Source organism: Solanum dulcamara, chromosome 8, assembly GCF_947179165.1.
Source record: "Solanum dulcamara chromosome 8, daSolDulc1.2, whole genome shotgun sequence".
In the NCBI taxonomy this organism is placed as follows: domain Eukaryota; kingdom Viridiplantae; phylum Streptophyta; class Magnoliopsida; order Solanales; family Solanaceae; genus Solanum; species Solanum dulcamara.
In genome coordinates this window covers 11,796,654-11,821,426 of record NC_077244.1, presented here as the reverse complement: position 1 = coordinate 11,821,426, position 24,773 = coordinate 11,796,654, and the positions used below count along the sequence as shown (strand labels likewise).

Here is a 24,773-nt window from a genome sequence, read left to right as displayed (position 1 = left end):
TTCTTGAAAATCTTGATCTTATTTCTCTTATGAAAATAATGCATATGAAATACTATGACAAAGTTTTGAAATAACTTTGGTTAAAAGGTGACATGATATAGAATATCATGAAAACTGAACTTTACTTTTCTGAAAAACATAAGACTATGCTTTTTCAAAATTGAGGTATGCTTTCTTTAACAAACGGTCTAAACTTTCATTCTGAAAATATGTACCTTGAATGCAAAATATACTTTCTTGAACTCTTTCTTGAAATAATGCAATTGAAGTTTGAAATAAGAATACTTTCTAGTGAAAATCTTGATCTTATTTATTTCATGAAAACAATACATATGAAATATTATGACAAGATTCTCAAATAACTTTTGTTAAAAAAGGATCATGTGATAGAATAGCATGAACCCTAGATCAATCAAAGATCATTATCAAGATATAATATAATAAATTCAATAATAAAAACAATGAACATATTCGAAACAATGGAATTCAAAAACCATGGACTTTGGGTAAAAACCCTAGTTTGGAAATGTGTGATCTTTGAAGAAAAGAAGACAAGAATTAGTTTCTTGAACATCGGAGGTGGATTTTCTCAAAAACCTATGAATTACAAAGGTGAAAGATATTAATTGATGTTAAGATTAAGAAATTAAGAAATTCTATGATCAAATCTTAACTTGAATAATGGATGAACCTTGGAGGAAGTTAGGTTCTTGAGAGCTTTTCTTTTTAGGGAAAATTTTTGAACTAGGGCTGTCACGACTCAAAATGGGCCATGAGTGGCACCCACACTTAACCTCCTAGGTGGGAGAACCAGTGATACAAACCCCAACTAATAAATATGACAATAACGTGGAAGCTCAATTAAATATGTTTTCCCAAAATCTGAAAGTCATCACATGAATGACATCTAAATTCTAAAACTAAGTCTTGAATTATCAAACACCAAATAAATAACATAATGTGTTCGAAAACTAAGGACACCATGCCATGACAAGAAATTCCATCGCCAGCTAGAAGGATAGCTCACCCTACAATCCGATGAACTGGAGACTGACTAGAGTTGAGGTCGAGTCAAAGCTGGTGGAACACTCGCTGCACTCCACAAAATAAAACAAGAAAAGATACAAGTAGGGGTTAGTACATGACAATATGTACTGAGTAGGTATCATCAGCCGACTCAAAATAGAAATCAATATGCATAAAGTAATAGCGGGAAATCAACAATAACACTTAACAGGTGGCAACCAATGAACAATTACATAACCAGTCAACAATATCAAGATCACACATGAGGACTCAAGCCTCAAGATCACACTCTTTTAGAAAATGAGTTATTGGAGATTGGGTAGTATTAAGTCATTTTAATTTGTTTTTCTTTAATATTATCGTATCGGAATGTGACATCCGATCTAAATATACCTTGTCGAAATGTGACACCCGATCTAAATATACCTTATCGGAATGTGACACCCGATCTAAATATACCGTGTCGGAATATGACACCCGATCCAAATATATCATGTCGGAACATGACACCCGATCCAAATATACCATATCAAAATGTGACACCCGATCCAAATATACTGTGTTAGAATGTGACACCCGATCCAAATATACCGTATCGGAATGTGACACCCGATCTATATATAATTACTTTATTATTCTTTATTATTACATTTCACTTCATTAATAATATTTCATCAAGCCTTCTATATTCAAGGCATCATTTTTGATAGGGAAAGTTCAAGATTATGGATTTCATGGCCTGGGGATTTCAGACCAATCACAACAACATATCAACCATCCAAACCACAATAATTAAATGCGTAGTAAACTTTACACATTACTCAGTGAATATCAATCACTATTAAGAGTCTATCTATGATATAGAATAAAAACCATAACCTACCTCAACCGAAGAACCGAAGTAAAGCAAGCTAATCCACCAATGTCTTTCCTTTCTTCAATGCCTCAGACCAATTTCAATTTATCAAATATATAGTATTTATAAGTAAACTAATCCATAAACACCATTATTATATATATGTTTAACCTAGACCCAATAACTCACCCAATTCTATAAACACGTTCCAAATCTTGATGCCACTTAACATGTCAACTCCCATATTTTTTGAATTTCAAAACTAGGGTTAAACCTCAATTAAATTAAATAATCACTTTAAAACTTGAGCCTTTCGTAACGCTTCCGAACGATCAAAATCTGTTCAAATACATAATCTTCATAAGAATACGAATCCCATGACACCCATATAGCTATATTTATTTTTGGATAAAAAATTGGGTCAAAAAGTCATCCCAAGTCATTGAAGTCAAATCTAAAATTTTCTTTTCGATTATGTTTACTCATGATAAAATAAACTCACATGTCAAATTTCACCTAAAACGGATCGTTATTCGACCCCCAAATCAAGATTTTATGTGAGGAACCCTAGGGTCATATTTTCTTATTTCAGCATTATTTCTCCACCAATATACCCTAAAAATATGTTCATAATCACATAAAAATTTAATGAAAAGGATGAGAATAATTACTTTGACGCTTTGGAATGAAAATCTCTATTTTTCTCTTCTCCTTTATTTTTCTTTTTCCGTTTCTTTTCTTTCTTCCTCCGTATTTTTTTCTTTTAGTTTCTGCGTTCTTTCGCGTTTTCTCGTTACATCTGATGGCTTAACGCCATCAGATTATATATATATATATATATATATATATATATATATATATTATTTTTTAATTATTTATTTTCTTTTTTTTCTTTCCTACTCAATTATGTATCAAAATTAATAAACCCTATCCTTTTTCTTTAATAATTGGTGTAGAATGTCAAATAAATTATCAACTTAGCCCACTAATTAAATTAGTTATTTAAATTTATCCCTCAACTAAATAACTATGGTTATCGAATAGTCCAAAATACTCTTAAAAAAATATGAGATGAGTTTTTTATGAAATAAAAAGTTTTATTTCTCAAAACGACATAATGGGTCGTTACAAGGGCGGTGAACTACATCTTTGGGGGTTGTTTAAGAGGATTTAGACGCGCACTATTGAGCATAAAATGTGTCAGGCGTGCATCCAATGTGCAAGAAGGCAATAGCTGCTGCCTCGGTGCACTATCACGTAGAAAATGCCCCTGGCGCGTGGCCGGCGCGTAACAAGATAATGTACATTAAAATGGACATAACTTCTTGTACAACTATCAGATTGTTAAACGGTTTATTGCATTGGGAAGAAGAATCCAATACCTTTAATTAGATAGGTTATGGTCTACATAACACTTCATAATCTAGGAGATATGACTGTTTGAAGATAACCTAAGTAAAATCTTATACCAAAACTCGATCGCTAAGAAATCTTTGAATTCGACTTTGTGTTAGAGGTTCCTTATGACCTTAATTCACATCCAATACACTTCCACACTTACGAGTTGATCTTAACACCTGTACACAATTTGAAATCATTGAGTTCGGGCCTATACAAATTAGAAAATGGTTCGAGTCTTACCTTAGAAATTCTCGGGGTGTTATAGTACTACATACCTTAACAAGGCTTAAGTAAGCATATACACGTATTTGATCAGAGCCTCCAGTTAATAACATGTAATAAAATGCCATAAATTAAAATCAAAGGAAGAAAACTAGATAAGAAACTTCTAGAGAGATATTTCTTCTATTTTCAAGCGTATTGAGTGTGTCATGAAAACTCGTATTTACTGGAACAAATACTTGTTACAAAACTTACCAAAACTTCTTAGAAGAACAAACCTTATTATGATCAATATAAAATCACTCAAAACTTGCAATGGTCATACACTCATTTAAGACAAGTGGATTCATATCAATAGGCATGGTATAATATATTACTTGTTTTTTAAAATTAATTTTTTTCTCTTGAAAATTGTAATTTTTAAATTATCTATTTACGTTTGGCTATAGTCATCGTATTTTTTTTTATAGATGACAAATTGAAGGGTTGAGCTTGTCTCTGAACGTGACCGGCATTAAGAACCATTTCTAGTCTCAAGCAAACCCTTGGTATAGCTTACTACTAAGTTTAAGCCTGAACAAATATGCAAAAGATATTTAAAGGTGGACATGAATCTGCTGTAGAAAATAATTTCAATCATTTATAAGAAATAAATTTAAATAAGAGATGTTCCTAAAACAATTGATTATAAGATTCAACTGACTCATCTATGAAGCCTCTTAAATACTGAATATAGATTATCGGCATAGGACCCTAAGCTACCTAAATACTCCACTAACAACATCCAATAACATACTCTGGATAAACTGGAGCCCTCCAAAAGTAAGGAGGTCTTGAAATGAATCTACATACCTGAATACCTGAATCTACATCTTGAAATGATGCAGTGTCGAATCATGTCAGTATATGGAACATACGATATGTAAAATAGATGAATGCAATAATTGGCTAAAACTGAATATATTGGGCTAAATAAAGAACTCTGAAGATAGACTGAAACAAAATCAACTAGATAGTAAAACATGCATATGGCTTTAACAACAAAACATTAAAATTGAATATATGCAATAATAGAAAATACTTAAAATAATATAATTTTATTTTTCTTGGTGAGTTTCTTGAGATGAAAATCATCACATGAGGCCTCATGATGATACAACGTCTTGCCCACATTAGCAGAGCCATTCGATACCTTACTAGGATAAAGGACAAACTGAACTATGAATACAATATCTGAGTCCTTACCAGGGGATATGGAGTTGCAAGAGCCAATTTCACGATCTAAATTCTACGCTGGTGGAATAGTTCTAGGGTTTGGATTGTTTAAATCCTTACCTATAACACCCCAAAAAGTTTTAAGTTAAGACCCGAGCCATTCTTCATATGCATATAGGCCCAAACCAGATGAGTTATAATTGTATGTTATATGTTGAGATCAATTCTTAAGTGTGGAAAGTATATTGGATGTGAACTAAGTATTATAAGGGACTCCTAGTATATGGAGAGTTTTGTGGCTTAACACCAACCAAATGGAAGTCCTTGAAGTCTTCTTTCAACCATTTTGACCGTTTGTCAATTCAAGTTATGTGCTAAAAGTTATGCTCATTTTTTTGGACACTACATAGTCTGTGCGAACGGTGCATGAAGTAGACGTCAACCGCGGGGCCGTACAACAAGGTCAGTGTTACTGTTAAGGTTGCGTGAAGTGCCGCGCAAACTAGCCTTCAGTTGCGCGATCGCGCACGTTACTTCAAAATTTTTGTTTTCTCTTCTTTTCACGCCCTAGGAGGGGTGTTTTTGTTTTTCTCTCATCCTATAACCCCAAACCATGACTATTCACATTTCCCAAAAGCCAAAGTCAATCAGTTTTCATTACTTCAACCCTCTCATGCACTTCTAAATTTGAACACTCAAGAATTTTCAAGAACACATCAAGTTAGGGTTCTCTTCCACGGTTCTTCATCAAGGTAAGTTCTTCTCCATAGATTTCAAGATATCCAACCAAATTTTTTTTATCTATTCATGAATCTCTAAGGAAAATCTTAAATCCTAACCATAGGATTTTCAAGAAAATGAATCCAAGAATTTCAAGAAACGGTCTCTTGATTGTTCTTCTATGAGCTAGGATTCTTCTTCATGATTTGTGGAGATTTTAAGGTATGTAAGGCTACTCATAACATGGATTGAGTTCATCCACGTGTCCTTCATCTTCATTGATTCGAGTTGAGTTTCGAGGTTCCATGAATTGAGTTCTTGAGTATTTATAATTTCTATTGAGTTTTGTATATAAATTCCATGGTGTTCTTGTATATATTTTAATATTCTTTGATAAGTTTCTTGAGTTGAGTTTTGTTGAGAGTATGGATTAATGTTTGCAGTCACATAAACCCTAATTGAGATTTTATTTTTATTTTATGCGTTGGTCGAGATTTTAAAGAATGATTTGTGAACGTTTTTGCATTAATTATTTATGCACTATTTTGAGTTTAAAGAATGAATATTTTCATCTTTGATTGCAAAGTAGTTTGAGCATGAGTTGAGTTTGAAGAGTCTCGTAATTACTATTTTGAGCATGTAACGATCCGTTAGGTCATTGGGAGAACGAGTCTTCTCTCTTTCATAAAAGATCATTTCCGTAAATTTGAATTGAAAATTTTGGACTATTTAATAACTATGATAAATTAGTTGATGGATAATTTTAGATAATTATTTTAATTTGTGGGCTAAATTGTTAATTTAGTTAATATCTTATAACACTTAACCCATGTACAAGAGGAGTTTTTAAATAAAAGGGTTTAACATGTTAATTAATATTATCAATATTTAAGTAGAAACGGCGGAGAACACGAAGAAGGAAGTTCCAAATTTATTTTCTCATCACGAGACCCTTGAATACTACAGATCAAGTGCTATTCTAATGCAAGGGTAAGTGGAGGTTAGATGGCCGGGGGGGGGATATGAATGTGTGAATGTTTTGGTGTTCTTATGGAATTGGTAGGTGGTGATATAATAATATTTTTATATATAATATTTTGTAATGATTACAAAACATTATATTGTAATCATGGTGGAGGGAAAGATGCGCTTTGTTCCTAGTTGCTGCCACTGGTTTCGTTAACCAGTGGCTTCAATATTTAGTTATTCTTATTTTGTTATCAAATTATAGATTAAGATTTTGTATATTGAGATAGGTAATTAAATATGGTGTGTTATATTATATGAATTCCACTAGATTTATGATATTTGGAAGAAAAAAAATTGAGACTTAGCCTAGGCTTGAAATTTAAAGAAATATGAGACTTGACATGTTGATTGACATCAAGATTAGGAAATCGATTATAGATTTGAGTGAGTTTTTGAGTCTAGAATAGACATATAGTATTATGGGTGTTTTTAATTTCAAAATCTTATTGTGATTATTCATTTGATTAGATTATATTGATTTGGAAACCCAACGAAAGGGGAAGGCTCAAGTCTCTGAGTGATTGCTTGATTATTTGAGGCAAGTGAACTTCTAAAGCTTGCAGATGCTAGTATTTCCTTGTTATTTGCATTGGGGATTAATGAAAATTGGACTGGGTTATTGACTGTATGATTGACCTTAAAAATGGAGATGAGGGGTATAAAATGGCAATCTAATGACGTGTATTAGTGTGATCGATGTGATGAGATTATTGACTTATTTTGGACATGTGAAATGACTATATTGATATGAGATGTGAAAATTATTATTGATATCATGCTATTATAGTGAATTATATGAACATGAATTGATTACATTGGTTTTAATATACTATATGTTGAGACTATAAAATGATATGAAACAAAGGGATAGGGCCACACGCTCTGTGGTAGGTATTATGAAACAAAGGGGGCAGGTCACACGCTCCGTGGTAGGATATGTATATTGAGGGGCCGGGCCACACATTCCGTGGTAGGTTACATGGATAGAAATATCCCTCATGGGTTCCAGACTGTGATTCAGTAGATATGTACCGATAGGGAAAATATGCATTATTTCATTGCATTGCATCACACTTTTTGATATTTGTGAATTCACGTTTACCCCTTATTGCTTTGTATATGCTGAACTCGACTTGATATGATTCACTTGATGAGACTATTGATAAGTATTCATGGACTGTATTATTATTATTGTACAAAGTGTAGAGTTGGGCTGGTGTTTTTGCAGGTTGTAGTTAAGGAGGTTCGGCTGGAATGACAAGAGTATTTATAATCTATTGAGCTTTGCTTAGTTTTAATTGTCCACTTGCTACGTACTGTGTTATTTGGTACTCACCCATTGCTTCTACACTTGTGTAGGTTGTGAGCACGGACTTGCTTGATCTCCTATTGTTTCCTACCACATTACAAGGCTATCATTTAGAGTGTTGAGGTAGCTGTTGCATGCATCTAGCGGACATCTCTTACTCTTTTATTATGTTTTAGTCCTATTCTAGAGATAAAGACATTGTAACTGTATTTCCTTTTGTACTTCGGTAATTTATTAGTGTCCTGTACACGTGACAATCAATCTTGGGGTATTTTGAGATTAGTTACTTATGTTTGATTAATGTAAACCCTGTTGTTTTTCATTTACTTCTGCATTGATGTTCTGTTGGGTTTTAGGATGACTTGTCTCAGTGGGTTGAGACGAGTGACATCACACTCGATTTTGGGTCGTGACAGAGCATAAACATTATGGATTATAAATGAGTTGAGTTTCGAAAAGTCTCTTAAATTTCTATTTTTAAGCAATGAGTATTATTGATAAAAATGAGTTGAGTTTGAAAAGTCTTTTTATTATTATTTTGAGCATAACTAGTAACATATTTAAAACATCTATTTTGTGATTGAGTTAAAAAGTTAGATTATATTTTTAAATGTATCCATTGAGTTAAGACAATAACTATTTCAAAGAGAAAAAATGAGTTGAGAACAAGTTAAGCTTTGATTTCCAAATATTTTATGAGTATAGAGATACTTTAGAGATTTACCTCTTTCAAGAGGATCTTTTGAGCAATTATTTTAAATTGAGAAAGAGAATGTTTTTCAATATTGAGTATGAGCATAGTATATTTTGGGAGTAGTATTGAGTACCGATATGAGAATGATGAGTTTAGATAAATCAGATTTCTCATAAAGCACGTCTTGCCAACATGGGTAAAGGATTCAAACTTTTTTGATGAATTCCTTATAGTACTTAGTGGATCCACTTAGTTGAGAGGTTATATGTTTAGTCACAATGTAGAATGGCTCTGGCATCATGGGCAAGATGTTGTGTCATCATGTAGCTCATAGGTGATGGTTGTTGGTTAGAGAAACTCTCAAAGAGGTAAAGTATTATATTTTTATATACTGAGTTACATTTACTTATTCATATCTTTTAAAGATTTTTTTTACACATATTGCATGCTTTATTGAGTTGATCTACTTTCAGAGTTGATTCCTGTGAATTGAGTTGAGTATTTTTGAGTAAGTTTCCTTTCAACTATTTTACATACCGTACATTCCATGTAGTGACGCCATTTGGTGCTGTATCATTTTGTGATGCAGACACAGGTAATAAAGATCCTCAATAGGCTCATCATTGGAGATCAGATTCCATCTAGCTTTTGAGAGACCTCTTTACATTTAGAGGCGCTCTTGAATCTTTATCTTTCAGTCTTTATTTACCAGTTTGAGGTAGCCGTGGGCCTTTCCTAGTACCTATTTCAGAGTCAATTTTAGAGGCTTTATAGACTAGTCACAGACAGAGTTTATTCAGTTATTTTCAAAGTTTGTGTTTTTAAAACATTGAGTTATATTCTATAAATATTTGAATATTTAAATTTTATTTTGAGAAGTTAAGTTTGCATATACTATTTGTGCAATCTAAAATCCTTTTTATGATTTAAGTCTTCTGTTGAGTGAGTTAGCCAGGCCAAGTGGTTCGCTTGGGACCAGCAATGGTTTGCGAGTGCTGACCACATCCAGGGTGTAGGTTCGGGGTGTGATATTACCCAAATCGGTGCTTAATACTATACTTAGAATAATGCAATAATGCTCAACAACTGTAAAATGTTCCATTTTAGGGAAAACGTCCCACTTTAGGGGAACAATAAAAATCTGATACATTGAGTCTATGCTCAATAATGCTTCTTTATAATTGAAGTAAACTGAACTTTATTTTAAAACTTGGCTATGACTTTCTGAAAATCTAACTTTGCTATCTCAAATCTTAGATATACTTTCTTTAAAGTTGAACATCCCTTTTAAAAAAATTGTCTATATTATCTTTGAAAATATACATCATATTGCAAAATATACTTTTCGAAACTTTTCTAAAGTAATGCACTTGAATCAAAATTTACTTTCTTGAAACTCTTCTAAAATAATTCACTTCAAACTGCATATATTTTCTTAAACTTTTTCTGGAAAAAGTTCTTTAAAATCTTGAAATATACTTTACTCATGAAAACAATTCATAAAGAATAGTATGACAAGGTTTTCAAATAACTTTAGCAGAGAAGGGGGTCATGTGGTTAGATAGCATGAAATCTAAATCAATCAGGAATCATCATCAAGATGTAGTATAATTAATTCAATAATGGAATCAACATTGAACACATTCAAAATAAGGAAATTATGGACTTTGGATTAAAACCCTAGCTTTGATCTGACTAACTGAAATTGTAGATGTAGGGCGGGCAAAGATACTTAATCATGATAATTTGATAAGCTGAGACATGCATCTGAAATATCATAATTCTACATCATGAAAATACGTGTATGCTATGAATTCATCAAAATACCATTGCAAACATAGAGTTATAATTGAAATCATGCAATTGGAGGCTAACCATGAAGAAGAACTGAAATTCATTAAGAACCCATGAGAATCCTAGAAACCCTAGTTTGAAGAATTTATAAATTGAAGAATTGAAGTTTTATGGGAACTCAATGGGTGAAGGGATACCCATTGATGAAATCTCACATACTTGAACTAAAGAACCCTAACTTGAATTTATTCAATGGAGACTTGAATCTTGGAGTCCTAGTGCTTACTTAAGAGAATACTTGAGAGAGAAAAAAATCTAAGTTTGAGAGATTATGAGTGAATAAGAGGTTTAGGCTGATAGAAATCACTTAATCCCACGCAAAATAATTCAAAACGACGTACCATACAGATTAAAAGAATGGGAAAAGACTAAGATGTCCTTAACTAAAAACTGCCTCAGGTAATCTACGGACCATAGTTGCTTCAATGGATCGGAGAAGCCTGTCCGTAAGAAACAGAGGAAATTCCTGGGTTTCAAAAGTTTCAACTACGAGGACCATTTTAGGATCTATTTTCAAACTAAGTCCCATTCTGTTAACTCATAGAAAGATTATAATGAAATAAATAGTCTCTAAATATTTGATCTACGACACTCATATACAGTCTGTAGATCAATCTACGATCTTTAAAAATGGTGCTCGTAGAAATGAGGAAGTTTGGAGTTCCAGGACTTGGAACTACAAATCCATCCATGACTCATAAAAGAGTCTACGATCTGTAAACCTACTTCAACTTATTCAATGTAAAGTCCAAGTTCAGTACTTTGATTTATGGACCAGTCTACAATTCGTAAAGGATTTTATGACTCGTAGACTTGGCTTATAAAGCTTAGTCCCACTTGACCATTTTTGAATATTATTTCTACAGTTCTCACCTATGGTCCATAGTTCTTTTTACGGCCCATAGATGGTGTCCATAAAATACAGGTTTATGCAAAACTTAGAATTTTTCTAAGCTACTTCTAATCTGATCTGAGTAGGAACTTTTGGGTGTTAAACCTTTTGATGTGTGCTATTGCAAAAAAGATTCCTCGGACACACAACAAGTTCACATAAAGGCATAACCTATTTCTTCAGTGTGATAACGCGCAGAAAAATGCCTTGGGTGCATAATCGATGCGGAGAGAGATAGTACCCAGTAAAATTAACATATCTTCGTGTACAAATATCAGATTGACAAATGGTTTGTCGCATTAGAAACTAGCCCAAATACTTTTAATTTGATAGGTAATGATTCACCAAACTATTTATATTCTAAGAGATATGTTGAAGTTGATTTTTGCATGAACTCTTGTGAAAAACTTAGCCAGTAGATAGGTTTTAAACTCGACTTAGTGCTACAGGTACATTATGGCCCTAAACCACATATGGTACTCCCTCAGTTAGGAATGAACCTTAACACACATATATGATTTAGAAATCATCATATTCGGTCAATACACATACATAAAATATTAGGGAAAAAATTGAAAATATTATACTTTGAGTCTATGCTCAATAATGCTTCTTAAAAACTGAAGTGAATTGAATTCCACTTTAAATTTTGACTATGATTTTCTGATAATATGATTATACTTTTTCAAATATGAGATATGCTTTGTTTAAAGCTGAGCCTGCTTTTTATGAAAAAGAAACTGTCTATACTTTCTTTATGAAAATATGCATCTTGATGCAAAATATACTTTTTTGAAACTTTTCTAAAGTAATGCACTTGAATTAAAATATACTTTCTTGAAACTCTTCTAAAATAATTCACGTGAAACTAAATATATTTTCTTGAACTCTTTCTTGAAAAGCTTCTTTAAAATCTTGAAATATACTTTACTCATGAAAACAATGCATAAGGAATAGTATGAAAAGATTTTTAAATAAATTTACCTAAGAAGGGGGTCATGTGGTAGGATAGGATGAGCCATAAATCCATCAAGGATCTTCATCAAGATATTGTATAATTAATTCAATAATGAAATCAATAATGAACACATTAGAAATAAAGAAATTCAAAAATCATGGACTTTGGGTAAAAATTCTAGCCTTGATTTTTCTTCACTATGATAGCCTTACATACTTTATATGTTCTAAATTCTTGAGAAATATGCGATCTTTAGAGAAAAGATGAAAAAAAATTCATTTCTGAACCTTAGAGGTGGATTTTTGTTGAAAACATATGGATTTCATGGGAAGAAGTATTAATTTGTGATTAGATGAATAAATTATCAATATTCTTTGGCCAAATCTTACCTTGAATGATGGATGAACCTTGGAGAAAGTTGGATTCTTGAGAGCCTCTCTTTTCTAGGGTCAATGTTTGAACTAGGAAAGTGAACGGCGATTTTGGGGTATTTTTATAAAGTTTTTGATGTGCGCCATTGCGTAGAAGATGGCTCGGGCGCACAACAGACGCACATCAAGGTATTAGACCATGGTTTAGTGTGCTATCTCATAGAAAAATGCCTCGAGCGTGAAATAGTATTAAGATCCAAGTTAGATTCTAGATGTGACACGACGATTAGGATCCCCAGAGACCCTGATCAAGTCTCTTAGCATACATTGCATGATGTAAAATAACATAGAATCAAGAGGAAGCTTAAATGATGAGGATAAGTCTCAAAACATTTATATCTCGATAAAAGAGAATCCCAAACAAAACATGTGAAATGAAAGAAGATCATACTAGTCTAGTACGACAATGCCTCTACTAATATAGAAGGAGGCGTAAGAAAAGACCTAGCTCACCAAAAACATAAGAAGTAATATCAGCTTGGAAATGAAAGATGTCATAATAAGTTGCGCCCTCAAGACATGAGGACTCACCAAAACAAACAACTCCAAATGGAACCAGTGCTAGCCGTGAGAATGGGCAGGAGCGTCGTGATCTATATGAAAAATATAGGCAAAATTATGCGCTAGTACATGGAATGTACTAATTATGTGAGAAATATGCATAACGTAAAATGTGATGTCATAATGGGCGTAAAAATGAAATGCATGACCACGAATCCTTTAAAACTTGAAAGTAAATTATAAATCATGATATGAGATCAATGCATCATTTAAAATACATCATTAAAAGTTTGTAAGAAAATATAGTAATTTTTCTGTGGAATATTAGCCGTAACCGACAATAAGTCCATGTGAGCTATAACATGAAATCTATGTAACTCCTACACTGAAAAAAAGAGGCTACTTGGAAAGGTAGACTCCGTATCATATCATCATAAACTATTTATGGATCCACTAGCTAAGTTATTTAAGACAATATAAGGGGGCACGTAGTTGGAACTAGAGGTTGCTACTAGAGACTCCTTTACCAAGCCTCAACCTCAGACCCAATGAAATAGATAAAATCAATTATCAATATACATCATACAAACATGTAAGAATAGCTTCTTTCAAATTGTGATTCATAACATAATTCATATAGGCACTTACCTTTCTAAGCATTTAAATCACGATTTCATTCATATTGTAATAAAAACTTTCACAATTTATTAATACTTACTTGAAAGCATCCTTTAAACATAATTCATCATTTTCATAAAGCATACATAAATCCTTCATCAATTGCATGATCATAATTCATAGTTCATAGGTAAAAATCATAGGCATAATGCATGGGTCCATATGAAATCAATTGTGAATCATGTATCTTAGTAAATTCATGCATATTAAAGTAGAATAACATCAATTGAATCAAAATAAAAAGGACCCATGAGATTTTTACATAAAATCCTCATTGAATTGGGAGAAATAAAATTTGAAAGATTGAGATTTTTTGGGACCTAATGGATGAAAGGACTCCATTGGTGAATTCCCACATACCTAATTATTCAAAGCCTAAAAGTGATTGAGAGTGATCTTGGAACCCTAGTTTTATGGAGAAGAAGGCACATTAGAGAATATCTTTGATGCGTTAGATGATTTTAGGAGAATAGGAGGGAAAGGAGAATTTTGAAGGATTTTGGTAATTATAGGTCGTCCACTTTTATCCAAAATGATGTAGTTTAGGAGTTAAAAGAATGAGAAAATATTTAAAATAACCTTGGATAAATTTGCCGAAGTAACTCTACGGACAAGACTTACGGTCCCTAGGAATGTTTATGGCATGCCCCAGGAGGGTACCCTAGACGTGGCCTGCACTCGAAAGCCATTTCTGGCCTTCAAGCGAACCACTTGGTCCATTCACACTTTCATTCAATCATATTCTATCGGCGGAAGACTCTATTATAGGATTACTATCCATAATCTAGGGCCAAAGGCCAAACAACTATCAAATCAATAATTAGCTAGAATAAAACTAGTCAAACGAACAAATCAATATTTCCACACTCAAGTCTATGAAGCCTCTATCAACAATCTAGGAGGTGCCAATGAAAAGTCCATGGCTACCAAAAGTCAAAATAAGGGAAACAAATCAAAGCTGCAAGATAAGTCTCAGTATCCTCCGGAAAATAGGAGGACTCACCAACTAGCTTAAAGTAAGTGGATCTTCAACGGTGCGTCGGTTGATGATCTCGAGTACCTGTCTCTGCATCATAAAATGATGTAGGCCAAATAGCGTCAGTACATGAAATGTACGAGTATGTAAATGGCCGAATGAAACAACATTAGAGAGAATCAAACCAACTTGGAATCTCAACTCAGAAAGAAGAACAACTCAATCAAGTGTCCTAAGCCTAAACATGAATATGGTTTAGATGGGACCAATCACATACAATTCAACCCAATCTGACTCAGAGTACTATCAAGACCTATATGGGAATTTCTCTTATCCGACAACCATCACTTATGAGTCAGTGACAGTACAACAAACCGACGTTGTTACCGCGTCCGTTCATACTTTTCCAGGGTATGAACGAATCAACCAATCATGGATCCAATCCAACCAAGTCCTATAATGTTAGGACAATAATTTTGGGGCAACATCCGACTTAAATGGTTCAATCCCCTCCTACGTTTGGCGACGTAGTTATTAGATTCGAGTTATTACTTACTCTTACCCAATTCGGTGCTCGATACTCCTCCCAAGACTCAATGCTCATAAAACTTCATCCAATCAACTCAACCAAATCATATCGACAAGTCTCATTTGGAACCTTGTCAAATCATCAATTCTATCACAATCAAATCTCTCCCAATCATACTATCCGATTAATTCCAATCATATCTTTCAAGAGTAGTTAAATATGCATTTGTAACAATATACAAACCTATCCAATCTTTCCTCTATTCATTTAACAATTCTTTGGGACCCATCACAACTTCAAGCTTCTAAATCAACAATTTAAGGTGAGCAACATATTTAAGAAAATTAACATATTTAGCGTAGTCAACATAGTTAAAAAAGATCAACTAAATATGTTCAACCTCTTATCTCAATCAACTCATACCAATATGTAGCACATCACTTTCTTGACTTCACAACATCAACATAATAAAAATTAGGATAATAGATGAAAAAGACCTAGTTGGACATAAATCTATCAACCAACTCCATTCTTAAGAACAATCAATCTCAAAGAGGATGTAGGACACATGGGTGGACTCAACCCATGCTTTGAGTAGCCTTACATACCTTGGTGAAGACTTTGAAGAAATCTTGATGTTGGGTCTTCAATGGAAAGCTTGAATTGTTGAAGTTCTTGAAGGCAATCCTTGTTGGAAATGGATTTAAAGGAGAAGAGAGGGGATTTCTAGGGCTTTTGAGAGAGAGAGGAATGGACTGAAAATAATGGTCCAAAACATCCCAAGACTAATGTATATATAATTTAGGAAATGCCCGATTTTCCCTTTCTCCAAAAATCTGGAAAAACGGGCTAAAACATTCTTGGCGCTATAGTGGCGCGCTGCGCCACTGCAATGCCAAGTCGAATAATTCCTATATCAGGTCATTTTAATGAAAAGTGGGTCCCACACCTAAGTGTTATTTTTAGCCAAGTTCTACAATGGGCCTCAACATTAGATTAGAAGCCTCGAGAAGTGAGCAGAGGGTCATTCTAGACCAAACTCGACATTTAAGAACTAATCGTGCTATTAAAATTCTTATTCGAATGCGTTTTCCAAGAATGTTGAAAAAAGTAAACCGTAGGCCAAATTTTAGATGCAAAAATGTTAAATGGCCCCAAACTCGTACCGATATCCTCAATACTCGTGCAGACCATGCGACTAGCCTAATTTGGTCATTTCAGAGTTGAGGGAACCATCAAAATTCCATTTTGAGGTTGTTTACCTTAAATTATGACTTAAGTCAACTTTTCAAGTTATAAAGCTCCAAAATGGGGAAATAAGCTTAAAATAGAAACGAACGACAAGGCAACTAAGCCACCGATGCCAACAGGTGATAAATGACCTGGAGTTGCTTTAGGAATTCTCTAAATGACAAAACGGAAAAAGAAACACTAAAATAACTTTGAGGGTAATTACATCATCTAATACTTATAGAAATTTCATTCATGAAAGTAAAGACAAGGACCAACCTGGAAGCTGAAATAAGCTAGGGAATTGCTTCTACATCTATTGCTTGGTCTCCCTATTAGCATCCTACGTCAGATGGTGTCGCCACTGGACCTTAACCACAGTAATGGGCCTGGAACGAAGCTCACAAACATCTCTGACTTATATAGCAACCAGCTTCTCAACAATGGTCAGACAATCATCCAGCATAACTAAATCATAACAAAGCACGTTGAACTCATCTGGGATGTACCGACGCAACACAGAAACATGGAAAACTGGATGTATATCCGAAAATGCTGAAGGTAGAGCCAACATATAAGGAACCCCTCAAACTCTCCTCAGAATCTCAAAAGGCCAAATATACATTGGGTTAAGCTTACCCCGCATACCGAATCTCATCACACCCTTCATGGGTGACACTCACAAGAATACCCGATCTCCAACCTCAAATAATAACAGCCGGCACCTACGCTTAGCATAACTCTAGTGTCTACTCTGAGTTACAAAAATGACTTGGAGAATCATTACAACCTTTGTCTTTTTATTGTTTTTATCCCTGTGTTGCACATATACTCTCTTTTCTTTCCAAGTAAAATACTATCATACAAAAAATAAATTCCATCAAAAAGAAAACAAGCTTAAAAAGAAGTAGAGTTTCATCTTTCTAATCTATTTCATAAAATAGAATGATATGTTGTGTTACTTTTTGATTTCCCTTCATCACAAATTTTCGAGGTTAATATCACCAATCATCACTACTAAACTTACTTTTGTAACACGAGAGTTACAATACTACTTTTTATAAAAATACTAAAGTGACTAGACGATGTGTTTGTCCCCACAAAAATATACAAATCACTGAAAACAACGGTGGAGCTAGAGATCAAGGTACACATATATTTGGGTGAATTGCAGTAACCTTGGTTCAAACATTGTTTAAAATGGCGAGGGCTGGGGTTTTAATTATTAATAGGTGCCATTTTATTTTTTTAAAACATGAATTTTTTTAATAGGAAAAGCAGTTTTCATTAGCCAAAAATGGTGAATTTGAGTCATTTGGCTAATGATATTTGCGAGCAGTTAGCAATATTTGTGATAGATAACTTCTTGTCACTAACTAATTGATAAGTTGAGTAGTGCGGTAACTAACATTTTCCTCTACTTTCATGTCTTTGAAATGAACGAAGTAAGTGAACACAACAAGTTGATGGAATCATAGTTTGCAAGTTATTATACGATTATCTGCAATTGGAGTTCAAGTCCTGAACCACTTGCTCAGAGACTTCATGTGATCAGGCAGCTATTCAAAATTCCAAAATTGTCACGTGGCTATAAATATGGAAAAATTACTTGGATGAACACTTTTTAATAAATAATTATTGATTTTAGCGATACTTTTTTATTTATTACCATCTATAGCAATACATAGCAATACATAGCAATATTATGATAAATCTGTCATGTATTAAAAATGAATTATGTATTTAATATAAATGTATTATAAGTGTTTTAAAATATATTATGTTTGTTTGATAAGAAATCGACACAATATTTTAGAAGTGTATTAAATTATATGATAAATATATTATCCATGAATAAAACTTATATTATATGTGTTTTATAAATTATTTTCGATAATATGTATTAAAACTGTATTATAAGTGTTCAGTGAGCAAAAAATATTATTGCTATAAATAGTAAATATTTTCTTAATATGATACATTTACGCAAGTTTCTCATAAAAAATTATCCCACCTTTTTCTTTTTAGTTGGGCCGGGTGTGAATCGAATCTGGAGGGATAAAAGAAAATGGTTAAGGTAATTTTTTATAGCGACGTAGCATTTTTGAAATTAAAGAACTAATTTTAGGATTTTATTTTTTAAAATTCAGTAAATATGAATTTGTTAATGAAAAACGTAAATATGCTCTATTACAAGTCGGGAACTGTTTTCATTGTGACTAACCGGTCATTGACATCTGTTAAAAGCTCAATCAAAAGCTCTTGGCTTGAGTTCAATCTTAGGCAATCGGTAATTTTGATATATCCATGCTATAATGCTAAATGCAAATTATATTCAAATGATTCCTCATCCATCATTTTTTTTATGACTATGGTGTTGGGTTAGTTTTCGCACACCTCGACTAATTTCACAGCATACCTGCCACCTGCCAAACAGATACAAGCTTTTGATCACATGTTATATATAGACTAATCCTTTTTCAAAATCTTCAACTTTAATGAAATTATTGAAAATGCAAACAATGCTTAGGATAGATCATTGATTAATTGTTATAACAAGAGTATGAAATACCAATCTTGTATCACTGGTAACTACTTATCTAGAAGGATTATTTCTTCTTCTATAATTCCTTTGACCTCGCCGCTTCTTTCTCCTTTCAACTGGTAGGTTTAGATGAAATATGAAATTTTAGCAGCAAACAATATGCAGCACCAGCACCTCAAATAGCCAACCGATTGATGATAATAGGTACTAGAAGCAACCAGGGGAAGATCTAGAGGGTTGTGAGGGGGTTCACCCACAGAGCCAGGCTTCACTAGAAATTGCGAGCCTGGTTAAAGCTGTTATAGTCTTCCCTCGACTACCTTGTTATTGGAGCTGTTGATTTGGTTTGCAGATTGACTATGACCAGCGAATAACTTAGTCTCAACCGAGCTCAATAAAAATCGAGTGTCATCTTTTACAAGCTCTTAGCCGTTCAAAACCAATTTGGTGAATCAATTAATTGTCCGAGCTAGTAAACAATAATGTTGAATGATGAACTGATTTCGACTCAAGTACTACTTTATCCTCAAGTGAATTACTATACATCCTGATGCAACTGCTTGCTGACAGATCAAGTATTCTATTTTTCTTTTCTTCTTGTAAATAATCGCATTAGTATGAAGTGCATTTTTCATGTGACTTATGGACTACAAGTTTTGTACCCCTGCCAAGGGTCTTACAAAATTTATTCCGTGCAACAGTGAATGAACAGCTAGCTTGAGATTCCAAGATACAATGTTCAGCATTGGTGCCAACTGCATTGAATTCCACATGATACTAGAGTTTTCTTGTTATTCATCTTGATAGAGTTGTGAAAGTTTGAACAGATAATTACAGTTGCAGTGTTAAGAACTAATGTATCAACAGCTGTATCTACAATTTTGATGGTGCATTCTCATGTGCACTCAAACACCTGTCTGCTTGTGCGGTGTAAGACCTTATCCACAACACCAAATAGAGAAGTTGAATCCCTGTATATAACAGTGCAGTCCCTAATTTGCCCCGTGTCATTAAGGACTTTAATACTAGAAGGAAAATCACCATTAAAATAGAACACAAACTGCTATTTGTGTAAGTGTGCTAAGGGCTCCAACTTTAAAGGCACAAAATTACCATAGAGATCATCAATAGCAATTTCTTTTAGTACATATTGTCCTTTATTGCATGTGCAAGAAACAACCAAATTGCTCAAAGGTGCATTCCATATGGTTGATCTCATGAACTTAGGATTCCAAGGATTAAACCTGAACCAGGATCCAAGGGAAAGTCTAATCCAACTAAGAACAGATCACGCAAGTTTCGGGTTGTGGAAACGGGCAGAAAAGGCAAATGTTTCTGAGACGGTGACGTGCGGAAGGCAAGAATCATGTCGAGGGACATAAGCTGAGAGCTTGCGGAAAGACGGAGGACTGTGAAGTGGAATAAAGTTTAAGAGAAGAGTGCCACTTGTAGGCGAAGTTCCAGCTGCTAAAATGTCAAGCAATGTGGATTTTCCAATAATCCGACAAGGATAAGCAGTGAAAAATATGGGTTTCAATTGGTGGTGTTTAAGGAGAAGACATGGGTGATTTAATGGTAAAACCTTTTCCGATAGTCCAAGGACATTTTTGGCCCTTTTTCCAAAAGATAAGTATAAAAAATGACTTTAACCAGGGCAATACATTTTGGCATTGTAAACAGAATAGTTTTCAAACATAAAAAGTGAATAATGTAAGAAAAAATTTAGTGCTATTATAGTATTAAATCTCCATAGGGATATGACCAACAAAATCTAAACTTTGAAAGATGAAATATACAACCACAGCTTCAATTCCTGTAGTAATGTAATGTAACAGTAAGACAAAGTTATAGAAACCATCCAGACTGCTAATATCCCAAAAGTGATGTCTAGACTTCTCTCAATATAACGGCAAAACACAAGTTTTATACTGCATCAATATTCATTTCAATCTCTTAACGTCAACACCCAAAACATGATCACGGTCTCCGATTGAACATGATGGTACTTATACTAGTTTAACGAGAACTTCTGCTTTAGGTGATGCACGCTCAAATTCTGTTAGCTTATCAAGTCCTTTGCCTATTGCAGATTTTTTCAAAAACCTGTGGGGATTGATTAACATTCTCACCAGCGCCGGAGACTTGGCTAACAGAATCTTGATAAGTTGCATCTCCAGCATACCGCCATCAGCTTCTATTAGCTTAACTTCCCTTAGGTATTTGAATATCACATCTGGAAAAGCTTCCACTTCAAGACATTCTAGAGCCGGCATAGAATTCATAACATTGAGCTCCATCTAAGAAAGACATCAAAACTCAACTACCTAAGCTTATTGATAATTTGAGTATAAAAAGAAGAAAGCCACCACATAAAAAGAGAAATAAAAGAGAACCTGAATTTCCAGATATCGTAAAAATGGGAAGCTTCTTATCAAGCAAAGAGCAGACAGAATCTCATCCCTGTCAAGATATATACACATGCAAAGATGTTTGACACACATCAAATCAAGGGGAAGCTTTGTTGGTATTTCTTGGCCTCTAGCCAAGGGGACCTAGGAAGAACAAGCCAAAAATCAGGATGACTCGAAGGCCAAATAATGTATAATACAGAAAATGAAATAGAATGAGTTATGAAGCAACATTTACCGTGTAATTCAAGTGAAGATGCTCGAGATCAGAACAAGACTTAAAAAAGTTTGATGTCAAAAAATTTACAACATCAAACTTTTTCCAGTCCTTACGATAATGCGTGAGAGAAAGTTTTGCCAAACGAGGGACACATTTTAAGCAGATAGTTGCCATATCGCCCATGAAGTCACAAGATTTCAGCACGGGAGCATTAATTTCAATGATGTCGCTTAACGCATCTGAGATATTTAGAACCAATTGCTCAAGCAACGAGCAATTAGAAATTAAACTTTCAAGCCCCTTGGAGTAAATTGTAACATCATGTAGTTCTAGGCTAATTAACCAATCAAATCCTTTGAAGGCTATTGGAGGAAGTAATAAACAGTTTTGGAGATACAGATGCCTCAACTTCAAACATGTGAAAAATAAATAAGGCATTTTGAATCGTCTTGGAAGTCTAAGAACAAGATGTTGAATGCCTTTTTTAGAGAGGAAATGTAATAAGTTGTCAATAGGAGGGCAGCTTTTCCGATACTGAAATGAAAGGGTAAACTTTGTAATTGGAAGTCTAAGCCACTTATATCTCCATTTCTTGGACAAAATGCTTGTGCACACAGCATCTCGAAAAGGCAGACGCATAAGAATCCCATCAATTACATTATCAGGGAGTTTGCTGAGTACATCGGGAGAAGAACGTGTTTTGTTGCCCTTTCGATCCATCATAGAGCAAGAGTTCGCCGATAATTTGTCTGTAAAACATAAACAAGGATGAAAAAAAAAGAAGAAGAGGAATCTCCAAGAAAACCAATTAACGTGTCTGACAATTTATGAATATAAACGACTATTTAAACAGCTTATTAGTGAGAATTTCACAAAAATAAGCTTTAATCCCCAAAATTTGCGTAACCCTATAATTGGCTGACTGAATGTATTTGAACACCAAAATGAAATTGGTCTGTAAAACATAAACAAGGATGAAAAAAATGAAGAATCTCCCCCCAAAAAAATCTGTTCACATTGTCATCTAATCCAAGATTTTTACTAAATCCCAACACCCAAACAATAAACTGAATGTATTTCAACACCGAAATGAAATTTGTGAAAGAAATGATAGAAAAACGAAAGGAAAAACGATGGATTAGCTTACTTTTTCAGAGGAAATTAGCTTCTTCTTCTTTGTTTCTTGATTGTGCCTCAAGTCTTCAGTAGGATTACTCTTCTGTTTTTCCGTTATGGATTAAGCCAACAATCAGAAGCAAAAGACAAGATGATAAGAAATACTCAAAGGTCACAAAATTACCCGCTCAATCAATTCAAATTTTAGTCGGTTAAGATCAAATCAAATTATTTGTCTAGCCCAAATTGTTTAATGACCCTCCATGCCATTTTTGTCTTAATGTCTCCTTTTCATCGTTTATAGCATTTCTATAGCGACTCCAAGTCATTTGTGATTTGATGGCACTGATCTTTCGTTTCGGTTTTATGCTCGTTTCCCCATTTTGGAGCTGTTGAAACTTGAAAGGTTGACTTTAGTCAAAATATAAGGTTAACGACCCCCGAATGGCATTCTGATGGCTCCATCAGTTTTGGAATGCCCAAATTAGGCAAGTAGTATAGTTAGTTCGAGTATCGAGATATTCAGTACGAGTTTAGGGCCATTTGACATTTTAGCCTTTGAAATTTGACCTGAGATTGACTTTGGTCAACATTCTTGGAAGATACGTTTGGATGAAAATTTTGCCAGTGCGATAAGTTTTGGAATGTCAAGTTTGGTCTAGAACGACCACCTTCGTTTACTTTCCGAGGATTCCAGTCTAATCCCGTGCCTCGTTGTGGAAGTTGGCTAAAAATGACACTTGGGTGTGGGACTTACTTTCAATCAAAATAACTTTGTATGGAAATTCCGACTGCGCCACTGAGTCCGAAACGTCGAATTTAGTAGTGTAGCGTACTTAGTTTATTTTTATTGAGTTCCAAACGAATCTCCAGCATCCCATTGGAGATTTTAAAGTTGGGAAAAAAATCAGCTTTTCAGCTAATATATATATCTGGTCTAGGCCTATTTCAACCTCATTTCTCAACTTCAACCCTTCATAACTCTCTCATTTCAAGTTCAATTTTAGTTATTCGAAGGTCCATCTTATGGTTTTTTTTTACAAGGAAGGCGTTGGTGAGCTCGAAAACTGATTTGGGGTCTCCATTTGAGGTAAATTTCGTGAAATACCTGCTGCCACGACCTTTTTTGTGAGCTTGATTTTGGAAACTTTTGAGACTTGATATCTCAGTCATTTTTGGTCCGATTTTGGTGATTCTTAGGGCTATCATTTTTTGAGGAGAACGCGTTGGCATGATTGGAATTCATATTTGATGTTTCGTTGGAGGTACGAATTTTTTTTAGCTACTGCCATAGCTCATTTTCAAGATCAAATTTTGAAAAATTTTGGAAGATGATTTCTTAGACATTTTAGGTTTGAATTTGGTGATTCAAGAGCCTAGATTGTAGTGTTTTTCATGAGGATCATCGTCGTGTGGTTGTTTTTAGCATTTGAGACCTCGTTTCTATTAATTTCTTGGTTATAACTGATGTCATGTCTCTTTAATGGTGATAAATTTGTTAAATATTTGCATGTGCTTGTTTGGGCTGCTCCGAGCCCCAAATTGTGTTTCATTTTGGAACACAAATTTGGGGTAGTGTTTAGGATCTCTTGACGAGTCAATTCTAGAATTATCGGAGCGGGTCCCACATCCTTATTTTTGACTCCCAAATTGGTTCTTCTCTATTTTTTGTGTCTTTAGTGTCTAAACCACCGTAATGACATTTTGATTATGTTTTTGACAGTGTGGCAGTGATCTGAGGACGTTCGCAAGGGAAAAGCTCCGACAGAGTAGTTTGGAGCACGCGTGTTTGTCCTACAGGTAGGCTGCGACTTCCCCTCCTTTAGATTGAGCTTAAGAATATGATTGCATGTTGATCAGTTGAAATTTGGGTTGGGTAGCTATTGAATCATGCATAGGTGTTTATAATTCATGTTTTAGGCCTATTTTGGGGATTATCGGGTAACTGTAAGCATGCATTATA

At 34.0% G+C, this 24,773-nt stretch overlaps 1 protein-coding gene across 1 annotated transcript; it reads right to left on the bottom strand.

Annotated features, from left to right (window-relative positions):
- Window positions 1–20,824: 20,824 nt before the first annotated feature.
- Window positions 20,825–23,116, bottom strand: LOC129900556 (F-box/FBD/LRR-repeat protein At1g13570-like). Its single transcript, XM_055975553.1, has 4 exons — window positions 22,842–23,116; window positions 21,713–22,443; window positions 21,460–21,618; window positions 20,825–21,363 (listed from the first exon to the last, which is right to left on the bottom strand). Exons 2-4 carry the CDS (start codon window positions 22,415–22,417, stop codon window positions 21,073–21,075), a joined length of 1,155 nt encoding a protein of 384 aa, XP_055831528.1. The 5' UTR covers window positions 22,418–22,443; window positions 22,842–23,116; the 3' UTR covers window positions 20,825–21,072.
- Window positions 23,117–24,773: the final 1,657 nt, after the last annotated feature.